This window comes from Amphibalanus amphitrite, unplaced genomic scaffold (assembly GCF_019059575.1).
Source record: "Amphibalanus amphitrite isolate SeventyFive unplaced genomic scaffold, NRLGWU_Aamphi_draft 001013F_arrow, whole genome shotgun sequence".
Taxonomy (NCBI): domain Eukaryota; kingdom Metazoa; phylum Arthropoda; class Thecostraca; order Balanomorpha; family Balanidae; genus Amphibalanus; species Amphibalanus amphitrite.
The window spans coordinates 238,152-264,955 of record NW_024882507.1 but is presented as its reverse complement, the minus strand read 5'-3'; the positions used below and the strand labels follow the sequence as shown (position 1 = coordinate 264,955).

Genomic DNA, 26,804 nt, shown 5'->3' with positions numbered 1-26,804 from the left:
GGGGGCTGGTGTGTAGTACTTACCATCGTCCCTCTTGTATCCTAATTTAAATAGGTGTGCAGACGTGCGAAAATGATTGTCCTTTGTGGGGCGCGCGGGGTGGCAAATAAATGCGATCGAAGATACATTTTTATGACTCATTTGAATTTTATTGGATCAAAAGTTTAATCATATGAGGTATCTGTATAACGCGAAAGTGTTTAGGTTAAGAGAGGTTGTGTACGCAGTTATCAAGTTCCGTAGCACGTGGTCTTTAAACTATTCGATAATTTCCGTCAAAAACAAAACCATGCCAAATCACAAACAACAGTCTGACTTTCTTACTATTTATTATTGCAGTGAGCGCCTTTATGGCAGCGACTGATACAAGTAACGCCCGCCTTGATGCACTTGCATCGGCCTTTACATACACCCCTCCTGCACTTGCAGGAAAACATCCCCTGACCCTTCCCCCCTGAGACCAGGCGAGCACATTCTCTAAGTGTGATCGAGATGTCGGGGACGTCGGAGGAGGAGATGAAGTGCCCGGCACACGGTTGTACTGCTTCTGGGCCGTAGACGCCGGACAGCTTCCCCTTCGTCGTGCCAATTATATACTGTGACTCGCCGACACACTGCGAACACGGTCATCTATGTCAACGAGCGATACAAAGTTTTTACAGCATCAGCAATTAATTTACTGCAGATAATATTGATATGATTTATAATTATTGCGACCAGTGCCAGACACCTACAGTTTCGATCTGTGTTAAAAACGTTTTGTTGTTGACATCAAATCTAATTGAACCGACAATGTCCTTTCAGCGCCTTATACACTTGAAATCATGATGAAAAATAACTAAGCAACTATTTTTACAGATATTAAATCGTTTCAACATTGAGAACAATATTCATATTGATTGAAAATCATATTATATACTTAATTCACAGTAAAAAGTTATCGAAATAAAAAATTGAAAATATAGCAATAGAAAGCGTGGCGAGAAAGAGCAACCAATAGTACAAGCAGCTGCAAAAAGAAAATTACTCCAGACTCACCTCCAATATCACTCCGATAACATTTTTCTGTTGCGTCCTCGCCCTGTCCACGTCGGGAATGCCAATGCGTACATTTTGACCCACAGATAGAATCTTCTTCGCCTTCCTCGTCCGAGCCAGCATGAGATTCGCCTGTTTTTTCTGAGATGCCGAGGCGATCTCCCGCTCTTCAAGTGCCCTCTTAGCACGAGAACACAGATCGCAAAAGCCGTCAGATGCAGGTGCCGGCCCATAACAGTGAGTGCAGCGCCTGCTTCTTAGTGTTCGCTTAACAGGCTGTGCAGCTACCGGTGACTGCTGCATGCCCTTGTTGCTGCCGGCTACCGCCACTGTGGGACCGCTCCTCCCTGGAGTGCAGCTAGCTGGCTCCTCGTCGCTGCTGCTGCTGCCGGCTACCGCCACTGTGGGACCGCTCCTCCCTGGAGTGCAGCTAGCTGGCTCCTCGTCGCTGCTGCTGCTGCCGGCTACCGCCACTGTGGGACCGCTCCTCCCTGGAGTGCAGCTAGCTGGCTCCTCGTCGCTGCTGCTGCTGCCGGCTACCGCCACTGTGGGACCGCTCCTCCCTGGAGTGCAGCTAGCTGGCTCCTCGTCGCTGCTGCTGCTGCCGGCTACCGCCACTGTGGGACCGCTCCTCCCTGGAGTGCAGCTAGCTGGCTCCTCGTCGCTGCTGCTGCTGCCGGCTACCGCCACTGTGGGACCGCTCCTCCCTGGAGTGCAGCTAGCTGGCTCCTCGTCGCTGCTGCTGCTGCCGGCTACCGCCACTGTGGGACCGCTCCTCCCTGGAGTGCAGCTAGCTGGCTCCTCGTCGCTGCTGCTGCTGCCGGCTACCGCCACTGTGGGACCGCTCCTCCCTGGAGTGCAGCTAGCTGGCTCCTCGTCGCTGCTGCTGCTGCCGGCTACCGCCACTGTGGGACCGCTCCTCCCTGGAGTGCAGCTAGCTGGCTCCTCGTCGCTGCTGCTGCTGCTGCTGCTGCTGCTGCATACTACAGCACGACCGCTCCTTCTCCTCCCTGCATGGGCGCGGCCAGCCGGCTGCCAGTCGCTGCTGCTGCTGCTGCCCGATTGACTGTCCAGTCCTGCATCTGTGGCCGTCTGGCGACTTCCATCAGCCACCAGTCCCAGCATATCCGCCAGCTCCTGCTCAGTCCTCAACAGTCTGGCGGGCGCTCCTCTGAGCTGCGTGTCCCTCAGGCCCATGTGGGGCTCAACACCGAACATCGCTTTGTAGGGAGCAGTTCCAATCCCGTCGTTCTTCTGAAACAGTCAGAACATATTCAAGATATTAACAACAGAATGTTCACACAAAATTACGAGACTGTGCAGTTAAGCGTAACCAGCTAATACTTTACACTTCTCCCGCTTTGACTTAAATTACAGCTAATGATTGGAAATATTTTTTTTTCTTCAAAACATATGTTTTAAACGAATGAGGAAAATTTCAAATGATATTTTTTGTAACTAATACAGATGAAGGCTATATACCTGCGTGTTTATCATCCACTGAACAAAGCGTAGTCCCTCGGGCCAATTACTTTCCGGGTTATCGGCAAGCCAGCACCGAAGCTTTTCCTGAACCAGCCGATTCGCCCTTTCGACAGATCCCTGGAAACATTAAATGTGTCAATTTACCACATGCCGAGATATCCCTTTAACATTAGCACGTGATTTTGGGAAAAGCTTCCGGACCGCTCACGGCTAATGTTTAAGGTATTTGGGAAAAGGTTCTTGACCACGGTCATTTTGATTTTCCCAGACAATTTTTAAGAGAATATTCAAGATGAAAGTAGCAATTAACGGCATGTAGTAACTATCTTCCCATCCTTTGGGATGGGAAAATGCTTAATTTATTCACCTCGAATTTTTTGCTACAGACCTCGTGCCTGCCGGCACTCGGTACTTCCGCAAAAAAACCTTGGTAAATAAAATGCATTTTCCCAGCCCCGGGCGGAAATAAATATTACTATATCCGTACATGAGAAAGTCAAGCATGCACATGGCGGCGAATATTACATGGTACAGTTTGCATTGACCTCTTTTAACTCTCGATTTATTTATTCATGTTCTTTCCACTTCTATTTATTTGCGCAGGCATTGATATTGAATAGTCACTTTTTGAGCAATCAAATAAGGGCGCTTGATAGCCTATTTGCGCTTTAGCGTCCGTCCATAAACCCCAGCACAAACATGCACACGATCAATTCAATATGAATATCTATTTTAAAGACTTCAAAAATCCATGTAGGAACAACAAGCTAATTCTATACCAAATCTAAATTCGTATATTGGTGAATAGCCAATCTGGCTTATACCTATCAATCGCTCACCTGGGACTGCGAATGGCGAGGTCGTCCACGAACAAGCTGGAGCGATGGCCACATGGCTGTGCACTGCTTTATTACTTTGTTGCGAAACTCGCGTCCGTTGTCGCTCTGAAACACATTTAGGTTTTCTGTTTTAACGAATTTTTAACGCAATCTTAGCCTTTATCTGAACTACTTTCATGTTTTTATTGCGATGTTTCACACAGTGGTTGTGCAGTTACCTTCATGAATCACGAGCGAATCATTGTAAAAGTGACTTAGAACAGTTCAAATTACCCTAATCTTGACCTTAGGTGAAAAGGTCATCAAAGGTAATCCTAGGTCAGTGACCTCAGATGACCTCGGATGACCACGGATGACCTTGACACATGGCGGGTCAACTATAGTGTATTCATAGGCGCTGAGCTCGAATCTGACATCCATTCACCTCTAAGCAATCATCCTGACGCTCAAACTCGCAAAAAAAAAAAACAGCTAATTGAAGCGACTAAATTGACCTAGAAGATGCTCCTAACAAGCGTGACCTTGCGTGACCTTGACCTTGAGTCAACTGTATGCGATGTCTAGACATCCATAAACACCAATAAACTCTCATAGAATGCATACTCATGCGCTGGGAAGCAAGAACGCGCACCATCGTGCGACAGATCGCAAAACCTGCCGATTTCGTCCAAACATGACCTGACATATGACGTCATGACTTGATGACCTGACATGACATCGACTTGAAATTTCCACAGTACGTGTCAGATTGATCAACGCGAGGGTACTGTAAGTTTCGCGGCGATCCGCCGCGTTTTACGCGAGTTATTCGCGAAAAACCATGGGGGGGGGTCATCCGACCCCCCTACAAGTGCGAGGGTTAATCTGAAACTATGTATGTCTCTGGTTTTCTTCTAATCAAGTCAGTTATATCAACTCCAGCATCTGCTATAATGCGCAAAAGAACGACCAGTGCATGTTCGCTCATATCCAAGTAATTTTCTAAAGACTGAAGCGGCCAACCCCACCCTAATATCTTGGAGAGCCGTACATATTTTACGAATAAGCGCATGCTGGCTGCTGCTGCTGATGAGATGGAATATATTAAAACAACCGGTAATACATGATAGTATAGTACAGATGCAGACCATAGACAAAATGTAGGGTCTTAATGATGAAATTCCCTTAACATTCAATGAGGGTGAGATAAACTGTTTTTGCACTTAAAAACAGAGAAAAAATAAAAACAGAGAACGTTCATGATTGCTTTCACCTATATATCGGTAAAAAAATACAATATGACAAAGCTACTTTACCTGCAAGATGTTTGGAGCCCCAAACAGGCAGAATATGTCGATGAGATGAAATACCACCTCTTCCGCCCTTTTTGATTTTAAGGGCCGCAAAACGACAAACTTGGTTAGGTGGTCTTGATATGTTAAAATGTATCTGAATCCCTTTGAGCTTTCACTCGTCCAGTCTATTAGATCAACCTGGGCTCTGGAGTTCATGTCGTTGCTGAGAATAGGCTTAGTCACTACCTTCTGGCCAGGCCTAGGCTTTTTCTGCTCGCACGTTTGGCAAGTTGAGAGGAATGCCCAGACGACTTTTCTGCTGACGCTTGCATAGTGCTTTTGAACTTCCATAAGCGTCTTGTCTCTTCCGCAATGCCCAGTCAAAGAATGGAGTTCATTAATCACATCAAACAAATCTGATTCCCGCACGATTTCTTTTGCACTTTTCTTATCTACAACCTTTTCAATTGATCCGAACTTGACTAGCCTGTACTTCTGCCAGATGCGATAGCGTTTCGCGGTGCCCGACGGTTTTGCGCCTTTGCTGATTCCCTGCAGTTCTTCCTTTATAATCTCGTACTTTTCATCGGTAATCAAAGCAGAGTTTGAAGATATTTTGGTTTCGTGAACCAGTTTATAGAACTGTTCTTTTTGAGACATCTTTGCAGAAACGACGAACGGTCTACCTGCGAAAGATAGAGATGTATGCAAGATTACAATAACAAATTGACTTTATGAATTTAAAAAATATTGATAAATATTATATAATATACAAAGAATGATAATTACGAGCGAGCGCGAAGTGCGAGCGAGTCCTTTGTGGTTTAGTGGAAAAATGTAAGTATTAGCAGCCCGACCCGGCCAAACGACGCTAATTGACAGCTTATAACTTTGCAACCACATGTCTGATTGACAAGTGGCTTTCATTGATGGGGAGCTACATCCCTTTGCCACGAATGGAGCATACCCCGAACCATGTGGGTACCAAATTTAGCACGTGGCACGTGCAGAGTGAGGGGTGTCGAAAAAAATACAATGCTACAGCCTTGGAACGTCTGCGCCGATAGTGTTGAAATTTGGCATGCTACTAGGTACTCATAGGCCTAACCCTCCACAAGAGTGAGAAGGGAGATTGTGCCGCGCGCGCGCACGTGCGCACTCCACCTTCGATTTTCAATAACTGCAGCGTCTGTCATGGGCGTAGAAACGGCTAGAACATTGTGGGCGCATAGGTGCAGATTGCAGGAGTCTAGCCATAGCTGGTTGAGCGGGGGGGGGGGGTAGGAAGCGGCAATTGGATGTGATATACCGACTTTACCATTTTTAACCCGCACCCTATTTTCCCCTGAATATCAATAAGAAACAAACAAACAAACGAAAACGGTGAGCTTCACGCCGCTTTTTTTTACAAAAAAAGCGGCAAAAATCGGTGACCAGATGACCTAAGGACAGGTCAATTTTGCATCCTCTCTTGTAGGTCAATGGAAGAAAATTAAAAGGTGTCTCTTTTGAACGAACGTCATTCTCAATAATTTCAAACACCAAATTATACCTAAGTTAGCACGACACACAACAGAACCGAAAAATGGCACGTGTGACACCTCTTTTAGCAGCTGAGGTCATCTTTGGTGGGGAATTGTATCTAACTTTTTCGTAAATAACTTTTGGGAGAGGCATGATAGAGTAAAGTTTAAAACACCTTAGTTTTGTTCGGCTAGATGATATACAGATCGGCTGATATGCAACACGATCTTTAACCCGCGCCCCGCTGGGGGTCCTGGATTTCCACGCCCTGCTGGGGGAGTGTTTGAACACCCCCCCCCCCTTCTAACTCGGCTCCTGGGCCACGTAGCGATACCGGAAAGGCGGCGTTCGAAGAGCGTCAAAAATAAGGAAGAAATCACTTCGGTCACTTTTTTGTTCAGGTCAGAGGTCAGGTCACCAGAGGTCATTAACACGTCCCCTGGAGAGGGTCTGAGAATTACGCGCCCTCGAGGGGGGGCATATTCTGCCCCCCTGCTATCTCGGCTCCCAGAAATGCTAGAAACACGAAACTTGGGGGGTGGGTAGGCCCGCATAAGAACTCTTTGTGGTGCAAATTTGGTGATCCTAGGTCAACATCTTCAAGGTCAAATGACGTCATCAATGCAAAATTTTCGCACTTTTTGGTCAAACGTGCAGCGCTTTGCTTTAGCCGGTCTCGCGCCCAAACTAAGACAGATAGCTTTGATCTGCAAAAAAGGTAAGATGCGCAATGAATTGGGCTATCTGAAGTAAGTCGTCAGATTTGACCTCAGGTCAACCGTTTAGGCGCTAGAGGTCAAAGTTCACATCAACGGAAGCGTCTTGTCACGAGTTTTCGTTTGCCGCCTCGCCCTTGTCGCTGCGGCTATTGGTTCTCGAGTTGTCGACTGGGGACGTTTACCCCCCCCCCCCCCAGCAAGTGGCGGGTGACGAAATATCCCAGCTGCTGCCGAGTGTGGAAATCCTGGACCTCCAACGGGGCGTTGGTTAAAATAACGGGCTAAAACCATCTGGAGTGGGTCATCATAAGGTATGTGTTATATCACATGTGCTATGGCTTCTTCCACCTGAGCGGATATATGTGTAAGCTTTGAAGACCATCTTGCAGAGGGCAAAATATCCTATGTAGTTTCGTGGTACTCATGGGATTATTGGGAGTTAGTGTTGACGCGAAAAGGGGCTTTTGTTCCAGATTATTGTGGGTGCAGAATACATTGCCTGCACCCACTGCCAAATTATTGTGGGTGCAGCTGCACCCACTGCACCCATGGTTCCTACGCTTTTGGCGTCTGTAACTCGGTAACGGCTTGACCGATCGGGCTCAAATTTGGTATGTGGTTAGAAACCCACCGTCTCAGTGACTTCCAATTGTCACGAAAGAGGTGCCTCACCACTAATGCGCACGTGGGGAATATAAATTTTGCCATATGGTTTGCATGTTAAATTCACCTCGCTCGTTCCTCGCCATCCATGACGTCTTACTGGTATAAGTATGAACACATTTACAATATAAAGGAGTAACTTCATTTAAAAATAACCTACAATATAAATGAGTAATATGAGTAACCCCTACAGGCAGAGGGTTAAACAACCCTGCACGAACACATCCACACAGACAGTCGTTGGACCACTTACCTGACCTCTGCACACAGCGACCAGCGACCCTCCTGCGATCCAGCACAAAACAGAGTGAGCGGCCAGCCGACAAATCCGACCGAGGTCGGGTCAGGTGGTGCCACTTGTAGAGATGCAACTTTTTCTCCAAAGCTATTACCGGCACCAAAACCGGCACCGTAGACGTGAAGAAATGTTCATTTCAGCAGCGCTATTACGAATTTTCGTTTCAAAAATGTTCTATCACCACCGGGCAATTCGCGAATTGCCTAGGCCATTCGCGAATTGCCGGCAATGTGCAAAATGCCTAGGCCATTCGCGAATTGCCGGCAGTTCGCGAATGGCCTAGGCAATTCGCGAATTGCCCAACTTCGCACTTTGCCCGTAACATATATATATATATATATATATATATATATATATATATATATATATATATATATATATATATATATATATATATATATATACAGGTTTCGTTGAAGACCAAGGAGCATTGAGTTTTTGCAAGTTTCCGGTTAGTTCGTTCGATTGTTCGAATGAGTTTCTTGGTTTCAGAAGGTAAGTTAAAAATTAATTCTCCAAAGTTGCTCATCAATGTCAAGTTAATTGGTTACAAGTGACGTTTCGGTTTATTCCAGTAAACCATTTTCAAACATAACACATTCACGTATGACAAGTGTAAACATTTTCATCGGGCATCATTTGAGAAATATGTTAAATGCAAATTATCACGTGAGTTTTGGCAGGGTCTTGTCTATATATATATATATATATATATATATATATATATATATATATATATATATATATATATATATATATATATATATATATATATATATATATATATATATATATATATATGAGAATCAGCAGGTGGCCATTAAAATTATAAAAGAAAAAGCTTCATACGTTTCGATAAGTATTAAGCTCAGGCTACACTAGCGACGTTTTTTCGGTTTCTGCGGGATTTCGGTTTCCGCGTTTTTTCGGTTTCTGCGTTTTTTCGGTTTCTGCGTTTTTTCGTTCCAATCGGAGCGGCCTCTGCGAATGCGTGCTATGCAGCAGCCGCATTTGTGTACGTCGTATTGTCTGATCTGTTGAAGTTGAGCCGCAGTAAATGGATCGTCAAACATTATTAAGAGTTTTATTTTTGCGCCGTGAACGCGAGAGACAGCGACGAAGCCTGTGGGTTCGCCCGGTGCTGTTGCGCCGAGAAGAGTGCGGCGAGTTCCACACGCTAGTACAGGAACTGCGCCAGAATGATCCTGAGGGCCATCGGCGCTACTTCAGGATGAGCGTCAATGAATTTGACGAGGTGCTCGGCAAGATCGAGCCCGTCATCACGAAGGAGATCACGCACCTGAGGAAGCCGATCTCGGCAGCAGAGCGCCTGGCGGCAACGCTGCGGTAAGACCTGAAGCCTCTTCATACTTTCAATGCGCGTATAATTCTCAATGAAACACATAAGCTTGCATAACCAGAAAAGGTGCCTCAATTTCCAATCGACTAATTACGAATATGACATAGGCGCAATGACGTAACAAAGGACTGACATTTTTTAATTACTACATATGTGTACACCTTTTGCAGTTACCTGGCGTCAGGTGGGACTATGAAGTCTGTGGCAGAATCTTACCGCATAGGCTTCGCCACGATCCGCCTGATCGTCCCTGAGACATGCCGCGCCATCTGGGAGGAGCTCGGACCAGGGCTGATGGGGCTACCGTCGCCCGAGCAGTGGCGCCAGCACGCCCTGGATTACGAGGAGGAGTGGCAGTTTCCCAACTGCTGTGGGGCGGTTGATGGAAAGCATATCATGGTCGACAAGCCTGCCAACAGTGGCTCAATGAACTTTAACTATAAAGGGTTCTTCAGCATCGTGCTGATGGCTGTGGTGGACGCGAAGTGTCGCTTTCGCTACATCAGCGTGGGCAGCCACGGTCAGGAGAGTGACGGGGGAGTGTGGGGAGGAAGCGACCTGGGTCGGCTGCTGGAGGACCAAGACAACGGCGGGCCGCCTGTTCTGCCAGGCCCAGAGCCGCTCCCTGGCTCCGCAGTGACCGTGCCTCACGTGTTCGTGGCAGATGAGGCTTTTCCGCTGCGGCAACATATGATGAGGCCATTTCCTGGGTCGCGCCTGACGAACGACCAACGACGTGTCTTTAACTACAGACTCAGCCGCGCCCGTCGGACCTCCGAGAACGCGTTCGGGATCCTCGCACAACGGTGGCGGGTGTTCCGGGGTCCGATCGGGTGTGACGTGGAGGCCGTTAAACTCATCGTCCTGGCAACCTGCGTCCTGCATAACTTCCTGAGAGAGAAGGACATCGAGACCAGACGTGGAGGGCCAGCGGCCTACGGCTACGTCACGCCTGAAGAGCGACGAGACATCCCCGGTCTCCGTGACCTACGTGACGCAGGCGCGTCTCACAATCACCCTCAGCAGGCGGCCCAAGTACGAGAGAAGTACGTCGAGTACTTCAGCGGCGTCGGCAGTGTCCCCTGGCAGCTGAACAGCATTCGCCGCTAGTGAAGAACTGTGGGTGTATCATGTGTGCGTGTACGCCGTGTGTGTGTAACCACTGCCGCTGTGACTCCCATGGCGAGAGCGCATAAGAAGCGGTATGATGTTGGATGTGCCGTTCTTGTAAAAGTGATGATTTGAATTTTGAACTATTCAGTGCCTGGTCGAAACGGATTGACTGTTTCACGCCGTTTACTTGACGATTCAAGCATCGATTCAATGTGTCGTGAAGTTTGAAATATAAGCTGACGATGGTTACGATTGAATGTGTATATCGTAAAGATGATGTCACTGTTACCGGCAATTGCTCTCAAAAACAATCAACAAGCACGGCAAAGCCATGTATTGAATGAATGTCAGCAACAAACTACTGTTGGCTGTTGCTAACCAAAACGAACAACTTATATCACAGGGACAGACGACTTAACGAAAGCTGTCTGTCCTTGTGGGCTGTGGCTATCAACGCAACGACAAAACAAACGTTGTCAACTCCAAATTGAACAATAACAGCCATAGGTAAATATCGCAGAAAAGGCAGTCTGTCCTTCATCCCTGCGGATATAAACGCCAGGACAATACATAACAAACGTCGTCAGCTACAAAATAAATATCCATAGAGATACATACGGCAAAACAGGTTGTCTGCACACGTAGGCATCAACGTCAAGGCACCAGTTAGTTAAACAAAAAAAAAAATCAACCACAGCCACACATACAAACACGTCGCAGTCTCAGTGACTTATGGGTGTCCTTCAGTCCTCGTATTCATCAAGGATCTGCTGGAACGCACGTTTGATCAGTTTTTTGGTGGCCTCACTCCTGTGCTGCAGCTCAGCATACACATTCATACAGAATGTGTAGTCCCTGTCAGATTGTTGTCTCCTGCTCCTATCTAGCTCCTCCAAGATAGCATAGTCTATGTCTGTTGTTTTGCGCTTGCTTCGTGTGCCCGATGTGGTGCGCGGTGTACCTTGTGTATCCGATGTACCTTGTGTGTCCTGGCCACGCGGTGTGTGTGTGTCGTCAGCGGACGGTGTATCTTGTGTGCCAGGTGTGTGTTGTGTGCTCGGAGCGCGTGTTGTGTGTTGAGTCTGGTGGGCGCGCTGCGTGTTTTGTGTCGGTGCGTTTTGTGCGCCCAGAGCGTGCGTTGTGTCGTGCACGAGCCGTGTGCCTTGTGTGCCCGGTGTGTGTTGTGTGCCCAGAGCGCGCGTTGTGTGCTGAGTGTGGTGAGCGCGCGATGTGTTTTGTGCCGGTGCGTTTCGTGTGCTCAGAGCGCGCGGTGTGTTTTCAGTGTAGTCAGCGCGCGATGTGTTTTGTGTTGTATCATGTGAGTGCGGTGTGTCGTCTGTGTTCTCCTCAGTCACTTCAATTTCATATTGGGTATCTTCAAGATACAGGATGTGAGGGTGAGTGTTGGTCTCAGCCCCAGGATCACCTCCAGGATCATCTCCGCCTCCATGTGAATCCAGCCGGAAGGTCATGGATGAGGTTGTACTGAAAAGGAAAAAATATGGAAATAAGGAAAGGTTTGGGACGTTGAATGTGGAATGGAGAAAACCGCGCCGGACCGGCGGGGGTGGGGTTCTGAAAATCACCCAGTCTCGGCTCCTGGACCAACGTAGCGACAAACGGCGGGGCCATTTTTCAGATATCTGCGAAAAACCACTCGGGGGTGTCCACTGTCCACCCCCCCCCCCCCACCCCCACCCTCTCCCCAGTCTGGAGCGGGTTAAATCAATATGGGGCAATTCCTTAACTCTGATGATTAAGTTTGGATAGAAACACACTAACGTTTCGGCAGATAAGGGAAAGGAACTGATGTGAAATATGCATTGGTTACAAAATGAGAGAACATGGCTTCAGTACATATTTCAGGCAGGCGAGCTGATGAAGTCATGGAGGAAATCATGGTTGCATTTCAGAACAAGGAACATAAGTAATCGAGTGATAAGAAATATAAAATAAACACTATGGGAGGTCATGGTAACAAAAGGTACATCCAAGTTACTATGCATGGAACTATTACCTTGAATATTTCAGCAGGACAATGACAAACTGTCAATTCTGACCTGTGTGACAATATAGAATGATGGACAAAGTCAAAGGATGGCTGGATGGAGGACAAAGTAGGTATGGATATTGCACATCTGTTTAATACTCACGGCCCACGCTGGGTGCTGGGGTCCAGAAATCTGAGCATATTCCCATAGGGTCCTAGGTGCTGATGGCCACCTGCAGGTGCTGCTGATCCACTGGGCAGAGTCTTCCTTTTTCTGGCCAGATAGTAGTCCCGCAAAGACTTCCACCTCTCTTTGGCAGCTTGCACTGATGATGGAAGGAGAGTATTGTTACCATTTCATTTCATCCAACAGAACAAAATGTCACCAATAGAACTAAATTGGTGTGCACTGTGCAGAATATAAAAACGGCTTAATTTTGGCGCAAACAGGCATCAAACTGTCGGCTAAAACAACAGAGAAATTTCGGCGCAAAACCAACTGCGCAGAATTTCAGTTTTCAGCGGATGAGGGTCTAACAGGCGTCAGGCATAGTGCATTGATGCTTTCCAGTCTGGATCGATATCAATGTATAATATATTGCAAAATAAAACACACTGATTGTGCCAAACCAATCAATAAAGGCATCTCTATGTATCTTGATCTTCTAAATTCAATCTAAATACCCTTTCTTCTTCGTGACTATGATGTTTAGACCATTTAAGTTCAATAGTGTACTTGAAAAAGCCCATTTCAAGGCATGTAACCACCAATTATTGCAAGCTCAAGTGATATCAACTGAAAACCTCAGCTGCGTAGGTAGCCAGCAGTCAGCACTCACCATCACATCTGCACTCAGCTGCCACTCTTTGCCAATCAAGATCTTTTACAGTCTTTTTCTTTGCATAGTCCTTCGACTTTTTGTCCCACAAACCTGGGTACTTCCTGACTGCTTCAATTATTGATTCGTTGAAGTCCATTTCTGCAACAAAGAAATGCCAGTGATCTGGAGGTTGTCAAACATTCAGTACCTAATAACAACAATTATTTTAGTGATTTTCTCCTTCTGCACCATTTATTAACTTTAATTCTTAAAATGGAAAAAAACACATCCTTCCAAGGTTGACGAATAAGACCACACATTTATAATTGTTACTATTTACACAAAACATTTATATCTTAACACCCAGCCACATGTTGTCAGGCATAGGCGGCGGAACGGGGAGGGCACCATGCCCCCCTTTGATTCTGGCATTTTAACATTAGCCCTATGGGCATTGCATGGAAAGAATGGGACCAAAAGTCAGCAGTGCCCCCCCCCTTAATTGAAGGTGTTCCGCCGCTACTGTTGTCAGGCTAGGTTATGTTACGTTGGTAAAATTAGGTCAGGTTAGCTTAGGTTTTGTTATTTCTGCTCATGATGTAGCTAATTTTTTAGCTTTACATGATCATGTGAACAATGTTCTAGATTGATAGTTGGTTTGTGACAATATGGTGTTGTCTTCATTCAGTATGGAGCCCAAGGTGCAATTTCGGGAGACTTCACAAAGGGCGATTTCACATTCTTTTCATGTGCTTAGTTAATGCGTGCAAAAATAATACAAATCAAAGCTTGAGCTTCATATTTCTCCTTGAATTTTCCACACCATCAGTGCAACTGAAATGCTGGAGCCACCAAACTACCCAATTAATTTAATTATAACAATTCAATTCATGTGAAACACATTAGTAGGGTGAGGTTACAGATTGATTTTCATTTGATTATAACAACATTCAAATTACCTCCACTCATTTCTCCATCTTCATCTCTCATTGCACGTTCCATACTGATGCGTAGGTAGGTGAATATCCAGAACAACTTAACACAGAAAATACGACTATAATCTACACAAATCGGATGAAAACTGACACCTACTCAACCTTCTGTCACTTCAAAAAAGGCAGAAGTAAACAAAACAAAAGAATGCCGCTGTGCGCCATAAAATGTCGCGTGGAACGATATCCCGCAGAAATCGAAAAAAAGTTCACGGCTCTGAACTTTTTTTCGGTTCCGACTCGTCGGTTTTTGCGGGTTTTCGTTCCACGGGACGCCAGACTGGCAGTGTAGCTTGCGCAATGCTTTCGCTATGAGGCGAACTTTACGACGCGAACCGAAATCCCGCAGAAACCGAAAAAACGTCGAAATTCATGCTAGTGTAGCTTAGGCTTTATTATCTTCGTCAGAATAAATGGCCTCATCGTTTCGCCGCACAACACAACACATACGTGGCGCACATATCAACATGAGCGTGATAAACATATTCGTGCACGTCCAATAAAATGTACGCATTAAAACAGAACAGGAAATTCAGACAATATACGTACTACGCGGTCTCCTACCAAACGAAAACGACTCAAATTTACACACGATGACATACACGCCTATTCCATAATCACCAGATCCCTCCGGCCGCGTTGCGGTTCCAAATTTTGTGAAGACATTTTAATTTAAGATTTTGTGGTAGGCTGTGCCGCCTGACGGCTGTGCCCTGCGGGTCAGTCTAACTCGTCGCCAGCCGACACCCGTTCATCCGTAGCGCTTGTTCATTCCCTCCTTTCCGCCTTGCGTTCCCAGCAGATTCATCCACCGCTTCTCTCTTGACCGCCTGTACTCGACATCTTGGCTCCACACTCTTTCTAGCCCGACGACCCACACATCATCTATACTATGTCCCGGGGCAAGAAAGTGGAGCCGAACCGGGAGGGACACAGCAGGATTACTGGCCCTTATCGACGACAGGTGGTTCTGGATGCGAGTGTACAGACAGCCGCCCGTCTCACCCACATAGCACACACATCGACACACATTGCACCATATCCCATATACCACATTTACACTCCTACACCCAATCGTTCGGTCATAAGTGGTGACACACCCATGTCTCGGTCCCTGCACTAACTCCCCACTCGCATATGTCCGCTTACAAATGACACAACTCTTACCACAGTTTTGGACTTTGCGCTCGCCTTCGCCAGATATCACCCGCCTAGTCTTACCATGCACCAGTATGTCTTCCAGATTTTTGCCTCGTTTGTACGCTACCATTGGGTCAGAGGGAAAAATGCTAGCCATCCTCTCAGAGCGGTGCAGGAGATGCCGCTTGCTTTTAAGAATGGCTGTCATGTTGGGAAGGTAGCGGGAGTAAGTGAGGGCTAGTGGTACTCTCTGTTGTACACCTCTGTTCTTTCTACTGGTTAGAATTGTGTCCCTTTTGACCTTATCGACCTTTCTAAGCTCCTTTTCGACTAGAGAACCCGGGTAGCCTCTCTCCAGAAGTCTCCCCTTTAGATTACCCCTGTGCTTCCTGTAATCATCCTCCCTGGTACAGATCCTCTTCATGCGAAGACCCAAGCCGTAGGGTATTGCCTTTTTCATGTGGGAGGGGTGATCCGAGCTAAAGTGCAGGTAGGATTTGGAATCAGTGGGTTTCTCAAACAGGTCTGTTTCAATGTAGCCATCTGTGCCTAACTTAACCATCACGTCTAGGAATTCTATCTCGGATCGCGAGACACGCAGGTCAACATCAATTTTGGGGTGGATGTTGTTGGCGCGGCGGTGGAACTCATACAACTCCTCCTCACCGTGTAACCATACTCCAAATATATCATCTATGAAGCGGAAGTAGGGGAGAGTGGGGCAAAGCGGCCACCCGGGGCAAAGCGGCCACCCATCGTTTTAGCCCTTCATAGCTGGCGTCAGTTCCAATTTATGGTTTCCAATTATACTTCTCTTCACGGTCGTTCGAATGAGCCAGACCGGGGTTTCAGGCCCATCACCATTGTTCTGTGAAACACGGAAAAGCATTTCTTGCCAGGTTACCAACTATGTTTACAATATTTAAATGTCATGTTATTCCATAACCGTTTGGAATTTTTATAAGTGTTCTTGTCCATGCATTGCATGGTTATCGTACATGTATTCTACCAATTTTAATGTTTTTTACCCCACTAATAGCTAAGCTGGAATATTTTTGTCTCGGACGGTATGCGCGGGGCAAAGTGGCCGGGGCAAAGTGGCCACCCCCCAATTGGCCATAAGTTGCTTCCATCTGGATAAAAACATTATTTATATTCAAATGTGTCGTCATGCATTCATCTTGGCCACTTTTCAGTTGCATGAGTTACCAAATAATGCTATTAAATGTTTATTTTCATGAAAATCCTTTCTTTGTTTACCTACAGGTGGAAGATGATAAAGTAAACATCCATCCTCGCTTAACCTTGTCACCATCAAATACCCTAGTCGTACACGAGGCAACTATTTTGTTTCTCATATCGGGACTTGAGAAGACGCCAGTGGCCGCTTTGCCCCAGGGTATGGGGCAAAGCGGCCAATATGCATAGGTTTAAAGTTTTGTCAATATCTTTCATATGTGAACGCCTTTGGAAATAAAACGCAGTTGAAATAAAAGGCAACTTAATAGGGATCACATTGGTATAGAAAGAATCTTTCCAAGTTTAAAAATCAAGCGTTGGCATCGTGAGAAGCGTTAGGGTGGCCGCTTTGCCCCACTCTCCCCTACACAGAGGGTTTAAACGTCGCATCCCTTAGTAATGTCTCCTCCCATACGCCCATATAGGTGCACGCATAGTTTTTACCCAATCTGGAGCCTATGGCCGTGCCGTCAGTCTGGACGAAATGTTTGTCCGAGGAGAGGTTAAAGTTGTTGTTGTCCAGCACCAGTTCGATCATTTCAATCACCTTTTCACTCGGTATGGCGGGGTCACACCTGTCCCGCAACGCGCGCCAGCCGACACCCGTTCATCCGTAGCGCTTGTTCATTCCCTCCTTTCCGCCTTGCGTTCCCAGCAGATTCATCCACCGCTTCTCTCTTGACCGCCTGTACTCGACATCTTGGCTCCACACTCTTTCTAGCCCGACGACCCACACATCATCTATACTATGTCCCGGGGCAAGAAAGTGGAGCCGAACCGGGAGGGACACAGCAGGATTACTGTATGCCTGGCCTATTCAAATACATTAGCCTGAGGGGTGTGGTAATAACTGGTGTAAGCAAATTGACCACGGTCAAAAATGCATTACCAGAATGCACTAAAGCCAACATTTTGGGATGGTCTCGTTCCTAAGTCGGCTAAGAGCTTCGGTCCAGAAAATAAATTTATCGTTGGCATACAGTAAAATACATACCAAACTCGGCCGGTGATAAATTTTCAAGACCTCAGTCCTTACTGATTTTTGAACTCGGCCTTCGGCCTCGTTCAAAAATCCAGTAAGGACCTCGGTCTTGAAAATTTATTTACACCGGCCTCGTTCAGTATTATATATTACTGGCCCTTATCGACGACAGGTGGTTCTGGATGCGAGTGTACAGACAGCCGCCCGTCTCACCCACATAGCACACACATCGACACACATTGCACCATATCCCATATACCACATTTACACTCCTACACCCAATCGTTCGGTCATAAGTGGTGACACACCCATGTCTCGGTCCCTGCACTAACTCCCCACTCGCATATGTCCGCTTACAAATGACACAACTCTTACCACAGTTTTGGACTTTGCGCTCGCCTTCGCCAGATATCACCCGCCTAGTCTTACCATGCACCAGTATGTCTTCCAGATTTTTGCCTCGTTTGTACGCTACCATTGGGTCAGAGGGAAAAATGCTAGCCATCCTCTCAGAGCGGTGCAGGATATATATATATATATATATATATATATATATATATATATATATATATATATATATATATATATATATATATATATATATACGTGTGCATGCGTTTGTGTGAACATATGTGACAAATCCATTTGCGTATACTGTGGCTTGCCTAGACCCCATACAAAGCAAAGCATTCCTTAACCCTATTCCTGGCGGGGGGGGGGGGGGGGCTCAGGAGCCCCCCCCTGAGGTTTTTTGGTTATTTCTCCCAAACGCGTTGAGCTAGGAAGCTCAAATTTTCTGACTTTTCCTAAAAGGCTTCTACACAACATGTCTGAAAATTTTGAGTTGATCTGACCTCAGGTCAGGTCACCAGAGGCGGTTTGGTGACCCTACCTCAGAAAAGTTTGCAATCACGCCAGAGCTAGAGTTTTTGACCGATCATTTTCATCTCTTCAGGCTTTAGTTAGGGTACCAGTATGTGCAATTTGTATATCTCGGAATTTTGATATCGGTGACCTAAGGTCAGGTCAGTTTCGCGACCTTCCCATTATAAGTCAATGGGGGAAAAATCAACTCCCTGTTTTTACCACTAAAACGGGTCGGAATGGCCCCATATACCATACATGACTTCATATACGATCAACCTTCACTACCTTGAGGTCTGTTTTGCTGTTGGGCAGCTGTGAGGTCATGTGACGTCATCAAAGGTCACCAAAGGTTTTTGGCCAATAACTCCGTACAGGAACAAGATACAGACGCGTGGATGGCCTCATTGTGTTCAGCTCGTCAAGACGCATCGAATGATATACATGATGACCTCGAGGTCACGTGACCTGAGGTCAACCTTTGACCTTGACCTTTCGAGGTCAACATATATATATATCATTCGATGCGGATTGACGAGAGGATCACGATGATGCCCTTAGTTTGTTCCTATCTTGACTAATTCGAAAGTTATTCGAGAAAAACTCTCTCCATATCTAGCGCCGCCATTTTGACTTTTTCGACCCCTGTGACGTCATCTTTGACCTGACCTGAAAATGACCTTAGTAAAAATTGTAGATCTTGTCCATGCGTATCCGATGCCGTTTACCGCTTGTCGCTATCTTGTTTCGTTCTCGAGATCTCAGGGGGGGGGGGCCGAATCGGCCCCCCCGCCAGTTTCTTGTCCCGGCGGAGCCCGCCAGGAATAGGGTTAAATAAAGACAATTTATTTTGTAACGTCCGAGACGAGCAATAAACAAATGTTATTAACAAAAATTGCGGCAACTGTGAGTGGCGCTTTCTCAAGTGCACGGGTGATCACCGGACTCTGCTGAGTGCTGACAACATACCAGACCAGACACCAGACATGGGGGGAGGGCGGTCGCCAGACTGACACCAGTCTTCACAGGCCGGTGACTGTCCCACCCAGATCCAGTCAGGTGACAGGCGGTCACCGAATCGGGCGGTCACGAGACTCGATGGACACAAGAGAACAAAGACAAACAAAGCAATGTTCTTTTCTAAACAATCTTGGTATGCTAATCAAGGCAATATGGTAAAGAGACTCCGCGCCGCCTGGAGCCCTAACTCACAAGTCACAATGAACAGGAAAGCAGGCTCATGAACTCAACTGAACGTCATCTTTTTATCACCTACTTATTTGGAGCAGTCAGCCTACTCCAGGCAGCTCGGAGCCTCTTTGGCATGGAGCCTATCTCATCCGCCCTCAGCAAATGAACGTTCATGAGGGTGGCCGTGCACTGGCATGCCGTGAATGTCATTTTCTGTGACAGGACGGAGAAAACGATTCCCCACAGGAGCAGTTTGTCCTGGCTGCTTAGCCCGTTCGTCTTCACGACATCCGTTTTTTCCACACACAGGTTCTCGCCCACAATACAAGGCCACGGCTCCATGTTTGTTGGGAACACTGCGTCGTCCTCACCCAGTAGCCATGCAGCAGAGCTGACACAGTATCATCTGCAAGGGAAATGCACTGACTTAGCTTGCGCTCCGCAAAAATCGCATTGCACCTACTTAGTATCGAGGCTTCGGCCTACCAGGCAGCGATTCCAGAATTCTGACTTAAAACAATATGACATCAATTCAGCACAGCAATTAACGAAGCAATCAGACACTAACTTAATATCATAAAATCATACCTGTGATGATCCCGCGGCAGGCTCCATCTTTATCTCACAGCACCTCCAGTCTCCACACAGCCCCGCATCACTCGACTCAAACTGAAGCGCGAATCAACACGCCGCCGTTCATTTGAATTTACGCATGTGCACGCGCAGCCGCTCGCGCTGGCCGGCGGCCGGCTGACCTTGAATCCAAGGCCATATCCGATCCATGGTAACGGTGCTAGTAACACTGTTTAGAGATCAATGAACTGGGAGCTACACCATTGTGTGGCGTATGCGATATAACGTCTCTGTTACGGGGTGTTGACACCAAATGGTGGTGTTATTTATCCGTAGTGTCGGTTAGGTCTGAGGTGGCATTGGTGTTAATTGTCGGTGTTGATTTTGAACACCGAGTAATTGCACCATTCTTCAGCGTTACACCCCACAGTAACACAGTTGAGTTGTGTTACACCCTACCAAAACGCCTCTCATTGGTGCTTATTTTCGTGTCACCGGCACGCGAGTGTTAATTTATTTTCAGTGTAGATTCCGCTTCAATAAGTAGAACCAGTCGGTGTACTGATCTTTTGATGATAATATCTGGTTGTCCCGTATAAGCATGTCCATCTGATTGTGCCTTATACCCGAGGATGACGTCCCGTACATTTCCGTCGTCGTTGGGCTCGGTACCGATAATTTCCGCTAGTCTCCACTTTCCACGCACAGGGTTGTTTTCTTGTACTATGACGATGTCTCCTACGCGCATGTTCCGTTTTTCACGATGCCATTTTTGCCGGATTAATATGAAAGAGAAGAAGTAACGGTAGGGGAGAGTGGGGTAAGATGCCCAGGGTGGGTAAGACGCCCCACCCCCTCTAGCGGCGAAAAAAAGAATTGAACCCGGGAATTAATGTTCTTAGCGTAAAGCGGAAGCCTGCCTTGTTAACTGCACAAAAATTTGCGAAGCTCAGTTGGGCAACGCCTGGCTGGTGAATGCATGTTTTTTATTTGCTGCTTTCGAAAAATATTTTGGTGTCAAAACATTGTAAATATCAAAGAAGGTAGATAATTTTTGCGTCCCTTGCTATAGTCGTGATACATTAACCCGCGCCCCGTAGGGCTACCGGCGGACCCTACCACCCGTAGGGGGGGCCGTATCGGCCCCCCCTAAGATCTCGGAAAGTTACCGGCCGATTTTCAAAATTCAAACGGCGTTCGATAGCCCCACCCGGGAACTACCTTGTGACCAAATTTCATTGACCTAGGTCAAACCGATGACGTCACAGGTCAGGTCAAAGGTCAGATTTTCACCGTTCACAGGCAATTCAAGAAATGTGCTGTGAAAGCGAGTAAATTGGTAATTTATGGTGTGAAGTGCTTGAGCGAGGAACATAGCGAGAATAGATACGTGAAGAATCATTGACCTTTTCCTCGAATTGAAAAGCATCGATGGTACATTGTTCGTCAAACACATACTTTGCTATCTGAGGTCACTGATACCAGGTCAGGTCACAGCGAGGTCAGGTCACCGGGGGTCACAATATGAATGTGTCGTGTGATACATGTTTTATGGTCCATTTTACATGACAAATGCGATTATGTGGGTTAGGCAGCCTTTGGGGCCAGCCTAGGTCACGTTTTTGTGAAGGTCAGGTCAAGGTCAGGTCAAATTAGGTCAAATTTCAAAGTTGATATTTTTGCATAAAATGGGTATCGATTCGATGCAGCTCGTCACGGGGAGTCTAATGGTGGTCTTCGTTTTGCTCTACGAGTTCTAGAATTGCCAAAAATTGAGTTTGAAAATTTGACGTCATCATTTTTGAACAGTTTTTTCGCTATAACTTGGCCAAAAAACGAGGTATCGATCTGAAATTTGGTATGTAGATAGAAGACGGTAGGCACTATCATATATATTCCGGTTTTTTCGAAACTCAAAAAACTTTTTGGATTTTTTGGCGAATATATTCAAAAAAATGCTTTTTTGATTTTTGGGGGTCAAAACTCAAAAATTTCAAAAATTCGAGATAGCAGTTTTGTAGCCCTGTCAATTCTACACCTTTTATGTCTTGATCATTTTTCTGTATCTTCAAAGCTGTAGTCCTGACAGGTCTTCTCGCGAAGGTCTTTTTTCGGTCGAAAATGACAGAACATGACGTCACTCTGACGTCATTTATGGCCAACCTATCATAGCCTCTGGAAAAATTTTTGGTCACAATGTGTAAAATTGATGCCCGGAGGGGTCCTGAAAGTTTGGTGGCGATATCTCCAGCCGTTTAGGAGATATCGACCGGAAAGTACAGGGAGGGGCCGTTTCGGCCCCCCCCCCCTACGGGGCGCGGGTTAACATGCGTGTACTGTGTCCCAAACAGTTTGTTTCAGGGTGTAGTTTTATGGCTAACAAATTGTACTGATTTAATGTTACTTCGGTACCTTGGGATAAGATGCCCCCTGTCCTGACGGGGAAAGACGCCCCCCTAAATCCGTAGGCTGTCCTTCAAGCAGCCCGTCAAATCATTTATTACATGCTTAGGATGAGAGACAAAAGCCGATCTGGGACTATTGAGAGTCCAGTACGGTCGGGTGCTCCCAATGCCGGTCTCTCGGTCCACACAGCGACTTTTTGGGCGGCATCTGACTCTGAGAGCCCTCATGACGGCCTCTGTGGGCCCCATTATTGGCTCCATGGCCCCTCACGACATCCTTTGAGGGCTCCCACGTTGGCTCCACGGGCCGCGCTGGCATCTGAGTTCCCCACGATGGGCTCGAGGGCCCTCAAGCATCATGAAGACCTATAAGGGCCCCACAGTGGTCTCCGAACGCCACCACGGAAGCTTGTTTGGCCACGCTGGACTATGATGACCCTAACGAAGACCTCTGAAGCCCCTTACGACCACTTTTGAGGGCCCTTACGATGACGTTTGGTGTCTACTGCAGGCTCGAAGGGACTACTGATTCGTTCAGGCGATTCACGTGCCCATTTATGTCATTTATAGTGCAGGGGGCATCTTCCCCAACGCCAGGGGGCGTCTTTCCCACCCTGTGGGGTAAGATGCCCCCTTTGACTTCTTCAGGAAAATGCTTAACAGCAAAAAATGTTATCATATTTCAGGCACGAAAGTGTGAGAAAAATGATGTCGGCTTCCGTTGAAACTCCAAGTTTTTACTTTCCGATCGTCATTTTCGAATAATATATGACATAGTAAAACCCTGGGCATCTTTCCCCACTCTCCCCTACCATTTTTCCCAGAACGTTGTTACGAGTCGTTGTAAAAATAAGAACCTTTCAGCTAATCTTGATCTTTCAGCCCATGGCCCCTGGGGTGGTGTAACTTGTGTGCGTCCGAGTAGAAGATCATTTGGACATAAATAGGTTCCTGCTGTCGGGTCAGCGCCGGGTTTTCTTCCGATTGGTCGCTCATTTAGTAAGTTTGCTACTTCATATAGGGCGGTTTGCATTTCACCGAACGTGGCAATACGCTATCGCTTATCGCTATCAGTAAAGCCCTCTTGGCTAGGCGTATCAATGCCTCACAGCAACCGTTTTCCCACGGGGCATCGGCTGATTTTGTGAAATTCCACTGTAATTTGTGATTGGATCCTACATTCTCCAGGTCGGTTAAATCCCAGCTGTTGATGATTTCACGCAGCTCTCTTTTTGCAGCAACGAGCTGTGAGCCAGCATCGGAGTATATCGTGGCAGGACAGCCTCTTACGGTGATGAAGCGACGAAGTGCTAACAAGAAATCCTGGGTGCCGTAACCCTCTACTAAGTCTATGTATGTTGCGCGGGTCACCAAGCAAGTGAACAGTACACCGTATACTTTGGATTTGGTTCGCCGTTTTACGGTGTCTTTGATGAAAAAGGGACCAAATAAATCTAGGGCGGTGTTGTAGAAAGCGGGGCATGGCTGGAGTCTTGCGTCATTTACTTGACCCATCTTCTGTCCTTGGGGTTTATCGCGTGTTTTTCTGCAAATGACGCATCGCTGGATAATCATCTTGATAATGCGTCTTGCACTAGGCACCCAGTATTTGGAGTGAAGTCGAGCCAAAGTGCATTCCACTCCTCCGTGATCTCTGTAATGACATTTTTGCATCAGGAGAATGGTTAAGGGGTGCTTCGCTGGCAGTAATATGAAACGGTCTTGATTCCAGTTGCATTAAGCCACTTAGCTATGCGATCTCCTACCACTATGATACCACTATCAGTGATGCTTGGGCCCAGCTTTTGAAATCGTACCTTCCAGTTTTCGCGGAACTGTTTTTGAGCGTCTTTGATCCACCTCTCCTCAGCTATAGAGATCAGTTCTACATTAAGGGGTTTGGCGATGCTTTTTAACGACCTGTCTCTACCGACCCTCATTATCCTGGCTGTAACTCTGATAAACTTATCAAAGCTACTAAAATGCTGAATGTTGAAGCTGCTGCACATGTCTTGCTCAGAAGTTATGCCGGTTACCAGCAAGCTTATTCCAGTTTGGTCGGGTAATTCATCTTCGTATAGCCTTTGATTGATAGGCCAGGAAGATCTAGGTCCTCTTAAGAAGGCTGGCCCTGTTTGCCATTCCGATTGTTTACCTAAGTCTTCTGGTTTTGTTGGTCGTGTGACCATGTCAGCTGGATTGCTGGATCCATTTATCCACCACCATTGTGATGGGCTTGATTTGTCCTGGATTTCAGCAACCCTTGTGGCGACGAACGTACCAAATCCGTATGATTCTTTCTGAATCTGTGATCTCACGATGATGGAGTCCACAATGAATACAACTTCTTGGAAGTTGTATGACATTTCCCTTTGAATTGTCTCACCTAAGCGACACCCGATGAGGGCACCGCAGAGTTCCAATCTTGGTATCGTCAGTTGTCTTGTTGGCGATATTCTATTCTTAGCAGATATTAAGAAGGCCCTCCATTTTCTTGGTTTTACTTCCCAGTGCACATAAGCGCATGCACCGTACGCATGAGAACTAGCATCAGAAAAGATGACGAGTGTCGGTTCACCGAATGCAGTTAGAGGTCTAACGCATCTAGGAAATTGCAGGTCTTCAAGCTTGAACATTTCTGTAAAGAACGTTGCCCATTCCTGCCTACAGTTGGGAGGTACTGGCTCATCCCAGTTGATCTGTTTTCTTTCTGGAGAGGACGTAGTCATTAAACTTCTCATCAATAGTTTTCCTCGCAATGTAAACGGTGTGGTAAGACCGAGTGGGTCATATATACTGGCTATTTGTCGTAGTAGTAATTTTCTTGTTAAGGTGGGTGGTAGTGCGTATGCAATGTCATCTCTTGCGATATTTGGGCCCATCCATCTGGTTGCTGGATCCATTTATCCACCACCATTGTAATGGGCTTGATTTGTCCTGGATTTCAGCAACCCTTGTGGCGACGAACGTACCAAATCCGTATGAATTGTCTTACCTAAGCGACACCCGATGAGGGCACCGCAGAGTTCCAATCTTGGTATCGTCAGTTGTCTTGTTGGCGATATTCTATTCTTAGCAGATATTAAGAAGGCCCTCCATTTTCCTGGTTTTACTTCCCAGTGCACATAAGCGCATGCACCGTACGCATGAGAACTAGCATCAGAAAAGATGACGAGTGTCGGTTCACCGACTGCAGTTAGAGGTCTAACGCACTAGGAAATTGCAGGTCTTCAAGCTTGAACATTTCTGTAAAGAACGTTGCCCATTCCTGCCTACAGTTGGGAGGTACTGGCTCATCCCAGTTGATCTGTTTTCTTTCTGGAGAGGACGTAGTCATTAAACTTCTCATCAATAGTTTTCCTCGCAATGTAAACGGTGTGGTAAGACCGAGTGGGTCATATATACTGGCTATTTGTCGTAGTAGTAATTTTCTTGTTAAGGTGGGTGGTAGTGCGTATGCAATGTCATCTCTTGCGATATTTGGGCCCATTTCAGTTTTTCCAGACTTCGGAGAAAAATTTAATTTGATTTCAAAAAAGAAATAATCCTTCTGGGGATTCCAAGACAATCCGAGAATCTTGACGTGTTTAGTCTCCAGTACTTTGACGTCGTCATCTTTGATGTCATATTGACCAGACACTATCCAATGCTTGAGCTTGAAATTGCCAAGTGAGAGAACATGTTGAACGTCGGCCATGAGTGTAAGAGCGTCAGTTGGGGCGTTCCACGACAAATCGACAAGTGCCCTGCACCCTCATATTTTATTTTTTGCTTAAAATTGGTCTAATAGGTTGTGATGGGCGGGGAAGCCAGCTGTGGCAAGGATTTTTTTCTTCGAACAACGGTTTCCGAGATATAGCCTCGGGCAATTCTTGGAGTTTGCGCTGCAGCCCTATGTTTGGCGGCCTATAACTCAGATACTATTAGTTTTTCACGATAAAACTTCATATGGCTCAACTCACAATCAACCAACAAACATTTTGGCTATCTCGGATTTTCAATTTTTGAAAATTTTGATCACGTGACCTTTTGTCCTATTTTTCAAAGAGTGACCTTGATATTTTCCCCACTGAAAGTTGCAATTTTGTCTGATGACGATTAAAGCCTTATCAATTGTCATTCATATGCGATAATAAAAAAGTGGTTATCGCCCTGCGTTGACCTCAGGTCAGGTCATTTTTATGACCTGTCCATTATTACGAGCGGGAGCGACAGCGAGATCTCGAGAATAAAGCAAGATAGCGACAAGCGGTAAACGGTAAAGGGTACACACGGATAAGTTCTATAATTTTTA

The 26,804-nt window shown here is 46.4% G+C and overlaps 2 protein-coding genes across 7 annotated transcripts; both read right to left on the bottom strand.

Annotated features, from left to right (window-relative positions):
* Positions 1-312: 312 nt before the first annotated feature.
* On the bottom strand, positions 313-7,973 carry LOC122369178 (nucleolar protein dao-5-like). 5 transcript variants are annotated; one of them, XM_043343691.1, is made up of 6 exons: positions 7,796-7,973; positions 4,658-5,322; positions 3,363-3,467; positions 2,521-2,640; positions 1,039-2,292; positions 313-614 (listed from the first exon to the last, which is right to left on the bottom strand). In XM_043343691.1, the coding sequence occupies exons 2-6, from the start codon at positions 5,294-5,296 to the stop codon at positions 324-326; spliced, it is 2,409 nt and encodes an 802-aa protein (XP_043199626.1). In that variant the 5' UTR covers positions 5,297-5,322; positions 7,796-7,973; the 3' UTR covers positions 313-323. The 5 variants fall into 5 exon arrangements, with proteins under 5 accessions (XP_043199626.1, XP_043199628.1, XP_043199627.1 ...); XM_043343693.1 differs by having other exon boundaries at positions 7,801-7,973; XM_043343692.1 differs by lacking the exon at positions 7,796-7,973 and having other exon boundaries at positions 4,658-5,845.
* A 2,710-nt stretch (positions 7,974-10,683) lies between these two features.
* LOC122369176 lies at positions 10,684-14,462 on the bottom strand. Of its 2 annotated transcripts, XM_043343690.1 has the most exons (5): positions 14,453-14,462; positions 14,084-14,230; positions 13,143-13,283; positions 12,467-12,629; positions 10,684-11,798 (listed from the first exon to the last, which is right to left on the bottom strand). In XM_043343690.1, exons 2-5 carry the CDS (start codon positions 14,124-14,126, stop codon positions 11,057-11,059), a joined length of 1,089 nt encoding a protein of 362 aa, XP_043199625.1. In that variant the 5' UTR covers positions 14,127-14,230; positions 14,453-14,462; the 3' UTR covers positions 10,684-11,056. The 2 variants fall into 2 exon arrangements, with proteins under 2 accessions (XP_043199625.1, XP_043199624.1); XM_043343689.1 differs by lacking the exon at positions 14,453-14,462 and having other exon boundaries at positions 14,084-14,373.
* Positions 14,463-26,804: the final 12,342 nt, after the last annotated feature.

What these genes read in the sequence shown, in the direction of transcription:
- LOC122369178 (XM_043343691.1), bottom strand. Translation starts at nt 5,296, where the DNA reads ATGTCTCAAAAAGAACAGTTCTATAAACTGGTTCACGAAACCAAAATA. An exon ending in CTCGCCATTCGCAGTCCCAG is followed by an intron (nt 2,641 to 3,362) that starts GTGAGCGATTGA and finishes TAATGTTTCCAG; the next exon opens with GGATCTGTCGAAAGGGCGAA. An exon ending in TTATCGGAGTGATATTGGAG is followed by an intron (nt 615 to 1,038) that starts GTGAGTCTGGAG and finishes CCGTGTTCGCAG; the next exon opens with TGTGTCGGCGAGTCACAGTA.
- LOC122369176 (XM_043343690.1), bottom strand. Translation starts at nt 14,126, where the DNA reads ATGGAACGTGCAATGAGAGATGAAGATGGAGAAATGAGTGGAG. An exon ending in AGCTGAGTGCAGATGTGATG is followed by an intron (nt 12,630 to 13,142) that starts GTGAGTGCTGAC and finishes TTCCATCATCAG; the next exon opens with TGCAAGCTGCCAAAGAGAGG. An exon ending in CCCAGCACCCAGCGTGGGCC is followed by an intron (nt 11,799 to 12,466) that starts GTGAGTATTAAA and finishes TTTCCTTTTCAG; the next exon opens with TACAACCTCATCCATGACCT.